The sequence below is a fragment of the Lontra canadensis genome, unplaced genomic scaffold (genome assembly GCF_010015895.1).
Source record: "Lontra canadensis isolate GAN:19392208 unplaced genomic scaffold, GSC_riverotter_1.0 scaffold27, whole genome shotgun sequence".
Lineage (NCBI taxonomy): Eukaryota > Metazoa > Chordata > Mammalia > Carnivora > Mustelidae > Lontra > Lontra canadensis.
The window spans coordinates 1,134,305-1,149,438 of record NW_022631021.1 but is presented as its reverse complement, the minus strand read 5'-3'; the positions used below and the strand labels follow the sequence as shown (position 1 = coordinate 1,149,438).

The following is a 15,134-nucleotide window of genomic DNA, read 5'->3' as shown; positions in this document are numbered from 1 at the left end:
TCCCCTCAGCCTCAGCTTGTCCTTCCATAAAATGGGGATAACAGGATCTACGAACATAAAGTTGTGGAGGTCTGAATGAGGTAACTAATGCACGTGAAGAACTCTGCAGCGTGCCTGACACCTAGAAACTCTCGGTGTATTCGCTGTGATTGCTACTGTGGTGACGATTTTTCTACTCCATTTTGCCCCTTAGACCCCAAGAAAAAGGAAACCCTGTTTTAACATACAGTGGATTTTTCCAATCTTTTCAGTTATAAAAGTAATCAAGTTTTCAAAAATTTCTAGATATAAAAGTTTTTCAGACATTTCATGGAAACAATTCAGCACGGTTAGAAAGAAACCTGTTCTTTTCAAGATCCTGGCTAGTGTGTTGAGGTATATGATGTGCCTACTTAGCAGTGTGGCCAGCGGACGCGCCCGGCGGAATGCTGTCCAGACAGGCAGGCCGTCCCCACAGCAGGTGGCTGTGAGTGCCCGCCGTAGGCTTGCTTGTGTTGCTCAGATCCCCACACACCACAGAACACTGCATCCCAGTGTCGCCGTGAGTGTGGCTGCCACAGACTCACGCTCTATAGTTCTCTTGCGTCATCTGCATTTCGTTCTCTAGAATATGTTCAGGGCACACCTGTGCGACTCTGACAGACTATTTGGTGGGATGTTTTCATAATAAATTCCTAAAACACATCCACAAAACCAATTTTTTTCCTTCTCAGCAAACAGCATCTTTTATATTGTGTTTAATACTGTTCAATACTTTTACATTGTATTCATTTCAGGTAAGGTATGGCTAGTTACAATTTTTTTCCCTCCCTTTCCTTATGTTTCTGTCCTGCACCAACCCCAGACTAAAACACGGGCTGCCAAGAGACATAGTGTTTTGTTATGAGGCAGTGCAGGTTAAAAAATAAAGTTTTCCAGGGACACAGTCTGAATTTAAATTCTGGCTCTGCTGCTGCTACTTTGTGTGACTCTCCGGAAGCGCTACTCTCTGAGCCTCAGTTTCTTCATCTGTAAAAATGAAGCAGTCAGTAAGCACTTGTGGTACAAATACTTCTTGTATGCACATAAAGCTTTAATGGTCATTAATAGTCACGTTTTGTGTCTCTGCTGTCTGCAGGCTACTGTTAATTCCAGAACATTACTACCAGATTCTTTCTGTTACTGTAGCTTTGTATCTTTGGGCTAAGTCCTGGAATTCCATTTGTGGTGTTCTTTCAGTCAAATGAATTTGTGAGCCCTGGGTCCTTCCGTGCCCAGGCCCATCTAGCATAAGTCAGACAGCTTTCTGTATAACCTGGAAGTCAGACTAGATGCTCTCAAAAGAGTTTGGTGTGGGCTTACGCCTCCCCAGGATGGTATACTCTACACAAGTCTTCTCAGAGTCCCCCACCTCCCCCACCCCTAGCCGTGGGACTTTGATTCATGAGTTCCTCTAAGCAGCTTGTCTTATCCTCAGCATTGTCGACATTGTGGGCCAGATCTTTCTTGGTTGTGGGGGCTTTTCAGCGTGTTGTAGGATGTTCTACCCACTACATGCTGGTAGCACCCTGGTAGTTTTGGCAAACCCCAAATGTCTAGATATTACCAAATGTCCCTGTTGGGGGAGTGGATTAAAATCACCCCTGTCGAGAGTCACTGGCCTAAGGCAAGTGTCATACCGTCTGTTGGGTTTGTACCTGTTGAGCACAAGGTTCCAAATGCCACATGCTGTCGGTAAACATGATCAGCAAGGACTCACCTGTCTACCTAGTTCCCAGCAGTTAAGGAATGTTCTGTTATTTACCAGATGGTAGAAAGCAAATAAGAGCTACATAGGTCTAAGAGCTCGAAGTACAAAACTAGTCATGACTGCCTAAAATTGGCCACTGATAATTATGTCCTCTTTGATTTCTTTGCTGAAGACACCCTTTGCCCTGCTATTAAAACTACCACATTCTACCAACTCTCTTTGTGCCTCTGTGCCTCTCTCTGGCTCCAGCTTTTATTTTCTTGTGTAATAGTGGAGGTGAGTAAGCACTTTCTTACTGAAAAATTCATGCAGGGGGTAAAGAAAGTGGTATAAGCAGCAGGATAGGAATCTACCCCCTTCTAGTCGTTTTGCCCCAGAGAAAGTGGGAGGTATTAGCAGCCACCGGGTTTGGGCATCCTTCAGCCCTGAAAAGTGGGGTTTACTAAGTTATCTTGCAGTACCATTCCATGTATTCAAGAGTAGTTTGGCCTTAAAACATACAGGAACAGAATATATTCCAGTGAACACTTCCAAAATATGTTGGGCATTGTACTGAATGCTGGGAATCCATTGGACCAGACAGACCAACTACCACCAGAACTTCCATTCTAGGAGATGTGTGCTTCTTGAATGCTTTGGGTTTTTCAAAAGTCTTTTGGTGATCTGAAAGAAAATAGAAAACAATTTATAGACCCTCAGTCGTTTTCTTCAGTACATTTTGGCTCCCAGGCGTTGTGTTTACGGCATGATAGCTGCGGAGCTCTGAGAGTGTTTCTCTTGAGGGGGGTTAGAGCTTTGCTAGGGCTGGTCTTTTTGATTATGTATTTGTTCTCTCATTGTGTGTTCCGGTGTCTTTTTAAATGTCTTGCAGAAATACTGGGGGGATGAGTTTCCTTCCTGATGTTTTTCCTTCCTTCCCCCCACCCCTGCCATTTATCTGACTGGAAGTGGTACTACTGGAAGGAGAGTGCCCTGTAAAGTTAAAAGCATCCTTATAACATAGCTGCTAATAGCGTTGTAGCAATCACAGTGTCTGTTGTCTCTGTCCTGCTGATAAAGCTTCGAGGGAAAGTCCTGATAACCAAACAATGGCTATTTTATAAAAAGAACTAGATATTACATAAAGCAGAGGAAAAGGCAGCATTTAAAATCCCCTCAAGGGGCGCCTGGGTGGCTCAGTGGGTTAAAGCCTCTGCCTTTGGCTCAGGTCATAATCCCGGGTGTCGGTGTCGTGGGATCGAGCCCCGCATCGCCCCGCATAGGGCTCTCTGCTCAGTGGGGAGCCTGCTTTCCCCTCTCTCTGCCTGCCTCTCTACTTGTGATCTCTCTGTCAAATAAATAAATAAAATCTTAAAATCCCCTCAAACAAGCTTTCCCAAGGTGTATAGGTGTTAACATTACACGTGATGATGAAGGAGAAAAGAAAACGAAATCTAGCCTGGTTCCTTCAAAAGCCAAGCAGGGATACTACACTGTACCTTCTGACCCACATCTGGTTTGTTTTCAGGGTCCCCAATGTGTGTAGAGTGCAGATGAGAGCTCTGTGCTGACGTGATGCCTCAGAACACCAGAGGAAGTGCCTGGAAATACATCAGTTCTTTTAAAGTTTTGTTTTCTTACTCTCCATTTCAGATACGGTTTTGGAGAGGCAGGGAAGCCGAAATTTGGCATTGAACCTAATGCTGAGCTTATGTATGAAGTGACACTTAAGAGCTTCGAAAAGGTGAGAAAATAACCAGCTTCTCTAAATCATGGTAGATTTCTTCTCTGTCCACTTCCCAGAAACGACTATCTTACATTATTATTAGTGGTGTGGATAGATGGTATTTATTCGTATGTTGTGCTTTTTGTGACGAAGTTTGTCTCTTGCCTTTGACACTGCTCCCAGAGTCTGGGAGAAGTGATACTGCACAGCTGATATACAGCTAAGGAGCTCAGTGTTCTTATTTTGTTCCTACGTGTCAGCCTTTTTTTTTTTTTTTTTTTTTTAACTTTTTTGGGTAGAATCCAAGACTTGTTCCCTTATTTGTTCCTAGACTTGTTCTTTCTGTACTTTTTTTCCTGGGTTGAAGACAGAAAGGTCCACGTTCTGCCAAGCAGCTCCTTGGGGGAGTGGGGTGCAGTTTTCCGAAGCTGAATGGATTGTACCCTTCTCGGAGTCGTGGAAGTTATCCAAAATGCAAGGCATCGTGGACCACCAGGCTCTGTGACAAGAGACACAAGAGACAAACCTGCTGACCCTCCAGCCTTTTCTTTTCCTACCCGTCCAAGTCTAAAAATGAGAGAGTTTGTCAGTTGCTTTGGGTTCCAGAAGCAGCAGCCCTCCTGGAGCGTGTTTGTCTCAGGCCTACCTCTGGAGGCTCCAAGCAGCAGTTTCATCAGACACACACAAAGCGGATGCCTATGCTTAGGCATGCCATCACGGCCAGCAAAGTCCCCTCTGCAAATCCAAGCCCCGCTCTCCCCAGAGAGCTTCTAAGAACTGCATTCTGTAGGCCTGTAGCGCTACCTCTGTGTTCTGTACGTTAAGCTGTGGACTGGAAATGTAACTGTTCATATTCTATTAGACTTAGTAAGGAAATCATTGTCCTGTGGGGCTGGAACTTTGGGCCAGGAAAGTCAGGGGAATACTGCTTTGGGATTTTCCCCCAACAGTGACATTCCTGATCATACCCCTCACACTCCATGTTCCCCCAGACAACCACATTATGCTCTTGTCATGACCATCACGTATTGTCCGGGTACCTCTCCTAAAGGCCTGCCAGCTCAGCTCTGATCCTCCAAAGCTGCCTCCATAGCACGATGGTTTTTATTATTAAAGAGAGAGTAAACAATCTTTAGCATATGGTTATTTCGACCTTGGCTTTCCCATTTCCATTTGAATCAAGTAAGCTACAGCCCCCTCCCATCCACAGCCCAGAGGACGCTTCTTTACCGCGGTGCATTCTCACTGTTGTGTGCTGTAAGGAGCCCCCACGCGCTCCCTGCTCCGAGAGCGTGGCTCCAGGATATTTGAAACCATGTATATTTGAAACCATGTGAAAGTGTGATGTTGTTGGAAGCAACATTTTAATTCTCTGCCTCGTAGTATTAATAACACACTTATACCCCATAGAAACCAAACTCCGTATAAAAAATGCTGAGGGCCCTTGTTACTAGATTTTAAAATAATAGAGCTAAATTGTCAGAAGCAACACAGGGTTGCCAGAAAGACTGGTAACTCTCATTATTCACTTGGTGGGGCGGGTGGCAGCAGGAATACATCACTAATTGTTTCTTGAATAGAGAGAATTGTACAGTTACCCACTCAAGTTTCGTGATTCCTGCAGTAGTAGCACTGACACAGCCACTGTCGTTTCCCCTAAAGGATCCCAGATTGTTCTGTTGACTCTTGACACTCCCTTTAAATCCAGCTATTCATACTGAAAGTGCAGTTGGCTCTGGATTCCTATCTCTAATGGTGGAGAGTGATAATACACATGATACGAAATAGCAAATGGTCACGAAATCCCTGGAAATATTTCTGCATCTATGTTTTACTTGAAATCCCCCGGGTATCCATCTGCAAGTTGACACAGTTTGGAAGCTTTAGTTGTTCCAGTGGAGAGACGATGACCTGGCCTGGCATTTAAAAAATTGTGTGAATATACGCCTGTGACTTAACTACAGTAGTGTTCCCATTTTAGAGTTTGAAACACTGAGGCTTGAGAGAAACAACTTGCTGAAATTGTAATGGCAGTTTGCTGGGGAAGTTTGTGGGAGGGAGATGAGGGACGTTGGGTTTTGTTGTGTGTCCTCACCTCATAACTCCAAAGCACACAATGGCTTAGGTTCCTTACTGTGCTTTTGCCTGCTCTTCCTTCTTGGGCACCACGGGCCAGACTGCAGCTTGGTCATTGTGGAAGGTGAGTTCTAGCCTAGCAGTGAGTGGGCAGTGGCACCCAGTTTTAAAAGCCAGTGCATTTTGAGGTGTGGGTATCCTAGAAGAAGCCGCTGTGTGTTCTTACAGCCATTAGCTAATGCTCTTTCCTTCTCTGTTCATCTAACTGTTGTTACAAATTTACACAACAGGCCAAAGAATCCTGGGAGATGGACACCAAAGAAAAATTGGAGCAGGCTGCCATTGTCAAAGAGAAGGGAACTGTGTATTTCAAGGTGTGTGAGTCCTTGTACAGTCTTTTCCATCACAAAGAATTTGTTCAGGTTGTCAGTGAGTTGTGCTGACATCCCCTACTCTGAATTCTATCAGCACCCTTTTGGGTAAGAGTAAGTCTGAATTTTTACAAGTCTGTCATTTTCAGTATTAGAAATGGTGAGAAGGAATGGATTAATGTGACAAAAAGAATACAGATGTTTCTTTTACACATTCTACTCCAGATTGTAACCGTCCATAAAGGCAGGCCAGGTCTGGCTTGCTCACCCTCCACTGTATCTCGCAAGACCTAAGGCATCTTTTTTGGTACATAGTTGGCACTCAGCAAGTGTAGAATTAAAGAATGAATCGGATAATTGTTAGCAAGTAAGAATTCGTGGAGGTAAGTTTCACATCATCTTCCTTTCCGCTGTCTCGGTCAAGCCACTGAGGCACATGACAAAAGGAAAGAACTCGCACAGATTCCAGAAGAAACCAAAAGGAAGAGAATATTCATTTCCTCTAGTGGCCAAAATGATCCCTGCCACATTTGGTTTTGTGAGGAATCTGAGAAACTCCTGAATGACATTTGTTATTGATTGTTTCTTGAAAGCCCTTTCTAGTTATATCTAGGAATGTGTTACTTCCTCACTTAGATCTTAAACCCTCAGATATAAGAGAAAAAGAAATAGCAGTTCTCATCAGAATGCTCTGCCCATTGCCATTGCTTCCCCACCCCCAACCAAGTACTTTCTCCATGTCCAGCAGAAAGGGTTTAGAGAGGAAGAGAGTGAAAGAATGGAGTTTTGTCAAGGTTTTTTTTTTCCTTCTTGCCACTGCCATCCAAAAAATTAGATGTTTTCAACAGCCTAAAGCAATGATGCATTAAATGTCCTTCAGCGAGTTTTTATGGAGCATCTGCTCTGAGACTTGCTCTTGCACGGACAGCCTTGTCTGGGGTAGGGGGGAAGCAGTGTTACCCCCATGAAACAGCTAGAGAATGATGTAAGACTATAACCAAGGCAGAAAGAATTCACACAGCCAGGGGCCAACATGTGCGGTGGTTGTTTTTCAGACTGTGAAAACAGACCCATTATTGGGCCATGATACCAATTTAGTGGAAGTATATTGCATTATGTAGTAAAGACAAATTTTGTTTCATAAAATTTGTTCAGTTGTGTGTGAGTGGGCACTGGATCATAATTGAAAACGTATTTCTTACTGTGGGTTATAGCTAAACACATTTGGAATCTGTTGGAATAGTTAATATATGATTATTTATATATATCTATAGCTATTATATATACTAAGGTAATATGTATGGATCACCGGAAAGCTTGGGGGAATAGTGTAATAAGCTCCAAATTGGGAAAACCGGGCTTTATGACTCCAAGTGGTTTAAAGCTATTTAATGTCGAAAGAGGTTACTTTTGTGTGTGAAAGGTGATGGAGTTACAGGCGCCTGTGTGGCTCAGTCGATTGAGCATCCGACTTTTTTTTTTTTTTTTTTTTTTTTTTTAAGATTTTATTTATTTGTTTGACAGAGACAGTGAGAGAGGGAACACAAGCAGGGGGAGTGCAAGAGAGAGAAGCAGGCTTCCCACTGAGCAGAGAGCCTGATGCGGGCTCGATCCCAGGACCCCAGGGTCATGACCTGAGCCACACAGGTGCCCTGGGCATCCAACTCTTGATTTCAGCTCATAGAGTGATCTCAAGGTCATGGGCTTGAGCTCTGCATCGGTCTCCACACTCATCGGGGAGTCTGCTTATCCCTCTCCTGCTACTCCTCTCCCTGCTCTCTCTCTTTATCTCTCTCAAATAAATAAATAAAATCTTTAAAAAGTGATGATGGGACACCTGGGTGGCTCAGCTGGTTAAGCATCTGCCTTCGTCTCAGGTCATGATCCCAGGGTCCTGGAATTGACCCCTGCATGGGGTTCCTTGCTCAGCGGGGAGCCTGCTCCTCCCTCTGCCTGCCCTTTCCCCTGCTTGGGCTCTCTCTCTCTCTCTCAATTAATAAATAAGTAAAATCTTTTTTAAAAAGTGATGGGGTTAGATTAAATGATCCCCAAGTCTTTTTCCAGCCCTAAAGTTCTGTGATATTCAAAACTCTTGAAAAGTAATTTTGATTTTTTTAAAATTCTAATTGAACTATATTGGATACTTCTAAGCTATTCAAATAAGCTTCCACATGAGTTATGTGTAGACTCAAATACACAATATGCTAGAATGAAATATTTTTTGTAAAATCCCTTAGGACCGTAGGTCCCAAATGGTGTTTCCTATAAACCTGGAGTCTATAAAAGTCCTTACTGTATTTTTATTTCCCAAACTTCTAAGTAGAATATTAATAGTTTGGGGATGGGGGTTGGGGTTTTGGCATCTGACTAGAATTATATCAACTCTGTGTAGTAAAACAGCTCAGCTATTCAGAAGCTCTAATTGGTTGCTGATGACTCAGAACTTTAGGGAACAGTATTGGTAATGAAGTAATGTGGCAAAGCCACGTGTTGTATAGCTGTGTGCTGAACACAGAGATGGCCAGAATTAGTGATCAGTGGCAGAAAGCAGGGCTTCTGTGTCCGTACGGTTACTTTACTTTGTCGCTTCTGAGCATCACAATTGCAGTAGTGATTTGTGTATTTCATAATATTAAGAACCTTCGAAAAATTACTGATCTTTGGATAAAATCTGGATCAGCAGTCACACATATGGAACATATTATTTTTAACATGCAGTTTGATAGACAAAATCTGTCAAAACATTAGTCTGTTGGGGGAAAATTAATGTAAGGTTGAAAACCACTGACCTAAGACTTTTCTCCCAGAATGTCTCTGAACATTTTGTACTACTAGAGACTTCCCTGGAGGCACCTTCATAATTATAGGTAAAAGATCCCAGCAGTGATCCTAGTTTTAGATGTAAGACTTAAAAATGGTTGGTAGATAGTTTCCTGTACACATTCCCTTTTAAAATTTCAGGGCAGGTTTCAATCTGCCACTCTGCCCTCCTGGGCTTCGTATTTCCGAGTGTTTGACTTGGCACATTGAGCACATGCACAGAGTCCAGATGTGTGTGGGTGAGAGCAGAGATGGGGCAAAGTAAAAATCTACACTTCATGCCATCTAGTACATTACAGCTCCATTTTCATCGACCTGTGGGTTTGGGTTACACATAAGTAGGTAGTATTTCTCCCCTTAGTAAAGAGCTGAATCGCACTCAGCTTTAAAATGGGAATCGTGGGCACCTGGGTGGCTCAGTGGGTTAAGCCTCTCCCTTCGGCTCAGGTCATGATCTCAGGGTCCTGGGATTGAGTCTCGCATCGGGCTCTCTGCTTGGCAGGGAGTCTGCTTCCTCCTCTCTCTCTGCCTGCCTCCCTGCCTACTTGTGATCTCGCTCTGTCAAATAAATAAAATCTTTAAAAAAAAAAAAAAAAGGGAATCGTTTTGCTGCTTAGATTGTCAACTCCTCATACCAACCTCTGAAGGCTAAAGAGAAGAAAGTCAGAAGACTCTCTTCATTTAGCTCTGAAAATAATTAACAGAACAACATGCCATTCATTGTGCCAGGCATTGTGCAAGCCAGTTAAACAGACCTGATTTTTGCTCTCAGAGCTGATAGTGTCCTGCAGGACAGGAGCATTAACTATCGGACTTGACTAGTGTTTCTTTTTTCTGACTTGGAGACAGAGTGGTAAGAAGGCTGAGGACACTGCAGTGATACGGGGCTCTCACGCCCCCTTGTGCTTCTTGGGAAAAAAGCATTTCTCGAGCAAGTTAGTTAAGGATCATCGTTCAACCGCCAAACCCTTTTCAGACAAACCAGGCTTTGCTGTGTTTTGACTTTGCTGAACCAAGAAACCAATGCTGTAATTTAGAAACAAGTCATCCATAACTCTAGAATTTCAGGTTTTAAAAAAACTCCCAAGGAAGTGTCCGCCCTGCCTTCTTTCTCCTCCCTTTATTCATTTAGTACAGCATTTCTCAGCCGTGACACTACTGACATTTGGGGCTGTGTAGCTCTGTGATGCTGAGAGGCTGTCTTGTGCTTTACAGGATGTGTAGCAGCAGCCCTGGCTTCTGCCTGCTAGATGCCAGTAGCACGCACACTCCTTGCACACATTCCTTGCAGTTGAGACAAAATATTGCCAGATGCCCCCCAAGGACCAGAATCACCCCCACACTGAAAACTCTTGTTTTAGTACATTAGAAGCAGAAATACCAAAAAACAAGATTTTTGTTTGTTGGAAGTTGAGCTCTAAGTACAGTTAGGAGACAGATGAAAGAGCTTTCAAGAAATTAAAATGCTATATAAATGGAAAGGAACTATTACAAAGTCTGTTAGGTTTTTTGAGTTTTGGTTTTTTGGTTTGTTTGCTTGTTTTTTAAAACCATAGCCCTCTACCATTCTGATTATTTAGAACCTACCATTATTATTGTTATTTTTAATTTATCTGAAAGAGAGAATAGGAAAGTGCTCAAGTGAGGGGATGGGCAGAAGGAGAAGCAGGCTCCTGGCTGAGCAAGGAGCCCAATGTAGAGCTCGATCCCAGGACCCTGGGGTCACAATCTGAGCCAAAGGCAGGTGCTTAACCGACTGAGCCACCCACGTACCCCAGAACCTACCATTATTATAAGATCTGGATCATTGTCCTCCCTGGCTTTTTTCTTTCCCTATGATAATACATTAGGAGATACAAAGAAAAGGTAATAGGTACATTTGAGGAGGACAAGAAAGAAGCAACTGGCAGAACAGAGAAAATAACTGTCCTCCTTACCTAATCTGAATAAAATGATACCTTTCATTTCTATGCACTTCTCCATTTTTGCTCCCCATGATAGAGAAAGTTTTAATTGCATAGTTATATCTTTGACCTTAATATTTCTTCAGACCTTTACTAGGGCTTCTTTGTGCTAAGTATCTTTGGATATTCCAAAGGGATAAGACATGATTCCTATCCTCAGTTGCTCCCCATCCAGCAAGAGAAAAGACAGGGAAAGAAAGAAATGACAAACCCTGAAACTCAGGAGGACTTTCTTCTCTGTAGTGCCTCGAAAAGCAGTGGGCCTCAGGCTCTGATAAAATGTAAGTGTTGTCTTCATTACCTTGGGCTGCCATAATAACATCTCGTAGACTGGGTGATATAAAGAACAGGAGCTTACTCACATATCTGGAGACTAGAAGTCTAAGATCAAGGTGCCAGCAGGGTTGGTGTCTTGTGAGAATGCTCTCTTTGGGTTCCAGATGGCTGCCTGCTTGCTGCGTCCTAAATGAACTGTCCTAGGTGCTAGCGGCAAGGGAGAAAGCGAGGAAGGAAGTTCTATGGTGTCTCTTGCAAGGGGATTAAGTACATCATGAGGGCCCCACCCTCGACCCCATTGAAACCTGATTATTTGCCAAAGGCCCCATCTCCAGATACCATCATATTAGAGATAGGCCTTCACCCTGTGAATCGGGGGCACAGGAGACACACAGTTCAGTCCATAGCATGCATAATATAATTTCCTCAAAAATTTCAGCATTTGTTATAAAAGGGCCTGGATTTCATTTTCTTCTAAATAACCGTATCACAAATGTCTGAGGCCGAGAGGATAATAGACTTTGATTTTAGTACGCTTTCCTTCAAAACTCTTCAGCATTTTTTTTCGCTCTGCCCTTCTATCGCAGAACCTGTGGGTGCTGTGAGTCTTCTGTTCCCTAAACAAGTCACCTGTGAAGTGGGATGTTCAGTGGGAGATGTAGCTTTCCTTTAATTCGGACTTAGACCTTCCATTTGGAAATGGTCTGCTCCATCCTCATCACCAAAAATCAGCATCAGGGCTTCTTTCTACAAGTGGAGCTCCTTTCTTGCACCAGCCACTTAAAGTCTTTTGTAACTGGAATATTCTTGTAGATTTGCTCTGGGTTTCTCTCTTCTTAGTCTTTGGGTGACCTTTGGAGTATGGGGAGAAACCTCTACATTGAGGGATATACACTGCTTTGACTGTGGAAAATCCTAGCAACATGTTCTTAACACTGTTCATGGGTCACACATTAGATCTAGTATCTTCAGGGATCTGGCGACAATTCTGCCACCTGGTAGGATGTGTCATCTGCTTTCAGGCTTATAGTCAAATCCTTCAGAGGAGATTCCTCACCTGTACTCCCCTTTTGTGTATTTACCAGCTGTCACTTCTTTCATCTTAAAATGGCAATAAACACATTGTCCTGGCCCCATAATTTCTTGCATGGAGCATATATATAATTAATTCACATGAATTAACTACACAGTTGTTATTCATAATTATTAATTTTCTACCAATCAGATAAGAGCAAAAATACAGTAGGAGAAAGATTTTTCTCATTTAGTTCGCCGACTGACATCTATGTGATTCGTGTCTTAGTTATTTATGTTGTATGCTGTTCAACTATGTGTATTTCCATTGTGTGTAGATCAGAGGTCAGCAAACTACACCGTTTTAGGAAGTAACATTCTACTAGGACACAGCCACATACACTTACAAGCAACCCTTGAGCAACATGGGTTTGAACTACACCAGTCCAATTATATATGGACTTTTTTCAATAAATGCAGTACAGTATCATAAAAGTATTTTCTTTTATGGTTTTCTGAATAACATTTTGTTTTAATCTTACTTTATTGTAAGAATACCATATATAATACAAATAACAGGTAAAATGTGTTGCTCAGTTGTCTGTTATCAATAAGACTTCCAGTCAACAGTAGACTATGAGTAAAGTTTGGGGGAAGTCACAATTATATAAACACTCATCATCAGGGAAATGCAAATGAAAACCACAATCAGATATCACCTCACACCTGTTAGAATGGCTAAAATCAACAACATAAGAAACAACAGCTATTGGCAAGGATGTGGAGAAAGGGGAACCTCCTTATACTGTTGGTGGGAATGCAAACTGGTACAGCCACTGTGGAAAACAGTTTGGAGGTTCCTCAAAAAGTTAAAAGTAGAACTGCCCTGTGATCCAGTAATCACACTAGTAGGTGTTTACCCACACAAAAACAGTAATTCAAAGGGATACAGGCACCCCTATGTGTATTGCAGCATTATTTACAATAGCCAAGATATGGACCCAAGTGTCTATCAGTACATGATAGATAAAGAAGATACAGCATAAATATATAGTAGAATATTATTCAGCCATAAAAAGAATGAAATCTTGCCATTTGCAATGACATGGATGCAGCTATAGAGTATGATGCTAAGTGAAATAAGTCAGAGAAAGACAAACACCAGATGATTCACTCATGTGGAATGTAAGAAACAAAACAAATGAGAAAAGGGCGGGGGTGTGAGGACAAACCAAGAAACAGACTTAACTATAGAGAACAAACTGACAGTTACTAGAGGGGAGCTAGGTGAGGGGATGGGTGAAACAGGTGAGGGGAATGAAAGAGTACCCTTGTCATGATAAAATTAGTAAAATGATAAGTAATTAAATCATTTAAAATAAGTTACACACAGATTTTCAACTACACGGGGAGTCACAGCCCAAAGCCCTGTGTTCAGGGATCAAACATATTTACATATTGTCTGTGGCTGCTTTTGTACTACCGTTGACCAAGATGCAACAGAGACTGGCCTGCAAAGCCTAAAATATTTATTATCTGCCCCTTTACAGAAAAAGTTTGGCAATTCCTGGTTTAGATAACTAAAGTTTTCTGTATTTGTGACTGGCACTTACCAGCACGTAGTCTCTACTGTGGAGTGCTGATCGTCAGGAGAAAAGGGAAAAGTAACTTCCCCTTCAAGTAAACTAGTGATAGAGTCTAAAACTACTCACCAGCCTTATGAAAGTGTGATAAACACTAGCACCAAAGAATGTCACCCAAAGCCTTGACGCCCTCCTGCTGGAAGAACTCTCCCCTCGGAAAAGGATGAGATGGTACTTGCTGGAGAACAAACAGCTTTATAGAGTGCACTGTCCTCAACCAGCTCAGAGGCCACTGGTACTGCAGAGAGAATGGGAAAGGGGGCCTGCATGGCCATCTCCTAAGAGCAAAAAGAAAGGATCAAATATCATGGTTAGTATGAGGGGATTGTTTCATTTGGAGGATTTGGTTGTCTCAGGGAGGCCTGAGCTTACAGTTCTTGGGTACCCCCTCCAGAGCCTGTACAAGAAATAATCCCTAGCTTTTTTTCTCCCAGGGAGGCAAGTACATGCAGGCAGTGATTCAATATGGGAAGATCGTGTCCTGGCTAGAGATGGAATATGGCTTATCAGAAAAGGAGTCTAAAGCTTCTGAGTCGTTTCTGCTTGCTGCCTTCCTGAACCTGGCCATGTGCTACCTGAAGCTTCGAGAATACACCAAAGCTGTGGAATGCTGTGATAAGGTAACAAGTGACGTGCATGTAGATATTCCAGATCTTTTTCTCCATCTTCATACTTGGTTGTCTTTTACTTTTTCTTAGCCAAGGGGTGGAGGGCTTTTCATTTTGCTTTCTTATATTCACATGTTTACTTGGGATTGTTTGTTTCTCATTATGAATTGGGAAACTCAGAAAGATTGCGATTGCATTCAGATTTTTTTTTAAGATTTATTTCTTTTAGAGGGAAAGAGTGTGCACAAGTACACAAGTGAGTGGGGGAGGGGAGAGGCAGAGGGAGAGTCTCCAGCGGACTCCCCGCTGAGCAAGGAGCCTGACACGGGACTCCATCCCACAACCCTGAGATCATGACCTGAGCCAAAATCAACAATCAGATGCGTAACTGACTGAGCCACCCAGACACCACACAGTGAGGCTTTTCTGATGCATAGACTATAATATGTTATGAGTAGTTTTGTTAAAATTGGGGTACCTGGGTGTAGCATCCAACTCTTGCTCTCAGCTCTGGTCATGATTTCAAGCCCCACATTGGGCTCCACACTGGGCATAAAGCCTATTTTAGAAAAAAAAAAAAAAAAATTAAAATTCTTACAATCCATGACTTTCCTTAAATCTATGGTATTTGATATTGGATATAAGAACGCCTCAGGTTCAATGTAATAAGAACAGACTTAAGCATTTCAAGACTTAAGTATGATAAGACTTGGAGCTGCTTCCATAGAGGATGTACACAGGCCACTTCCATATACTTCTGGGATTGTTTCTACAGGCTGAGTTTCCAGGTATGGAAATACAGAGTCAAAACTTAGGATTATTGAATATTATCCATGTATTTTTTCTCATTATTATTGGCAACAAAAAAATTCTTGTTTTCATTTTTATTTTTGGTTACTAATGAAATCATACATCTTTTCATTATTAG

At 42.4% G+C, this 15,134-nt stretch overlaps 1 protein-coding gene across 6 annotated transcripts in view; it reads left to right on the top strand.

Moving 5' to 3' along the window:
* FKBP5 (FKBP prolyl isomerase 5) overlaps positions 1-15,134 on the top strand; it is a 115,687-nt gene that overhangs the window by 96,448 nt on the left and 4,105 nt on the right. For 4 of the 6 annotated variants that reach the window (XM_032864312.1, XM_032864313.1, XM_032864314.1 and 1 more), the window contains 3 exons: positions 3,362-3,452; positions 5,801-5,884; positions 14,033-14,218. In XM_032864312.1, coding sequence (XP_032720203.1) covers positions 3,362-3,452; positions 5,801-5,884; positions 14,033-14,218 — 361 coding nt within the window. Of the gene's footprint in view, positions 1-3,361; positions 3,453-5,800; positions 5,885-10,825; positions 10,947-12,293; positions 12,464-14,032; positions 14,219-15,134 lie in introns of those variants that run through there. The other 2 variants (XM_032864318.1, XM_032864316.1) reach the window with 2 other exon arrangements.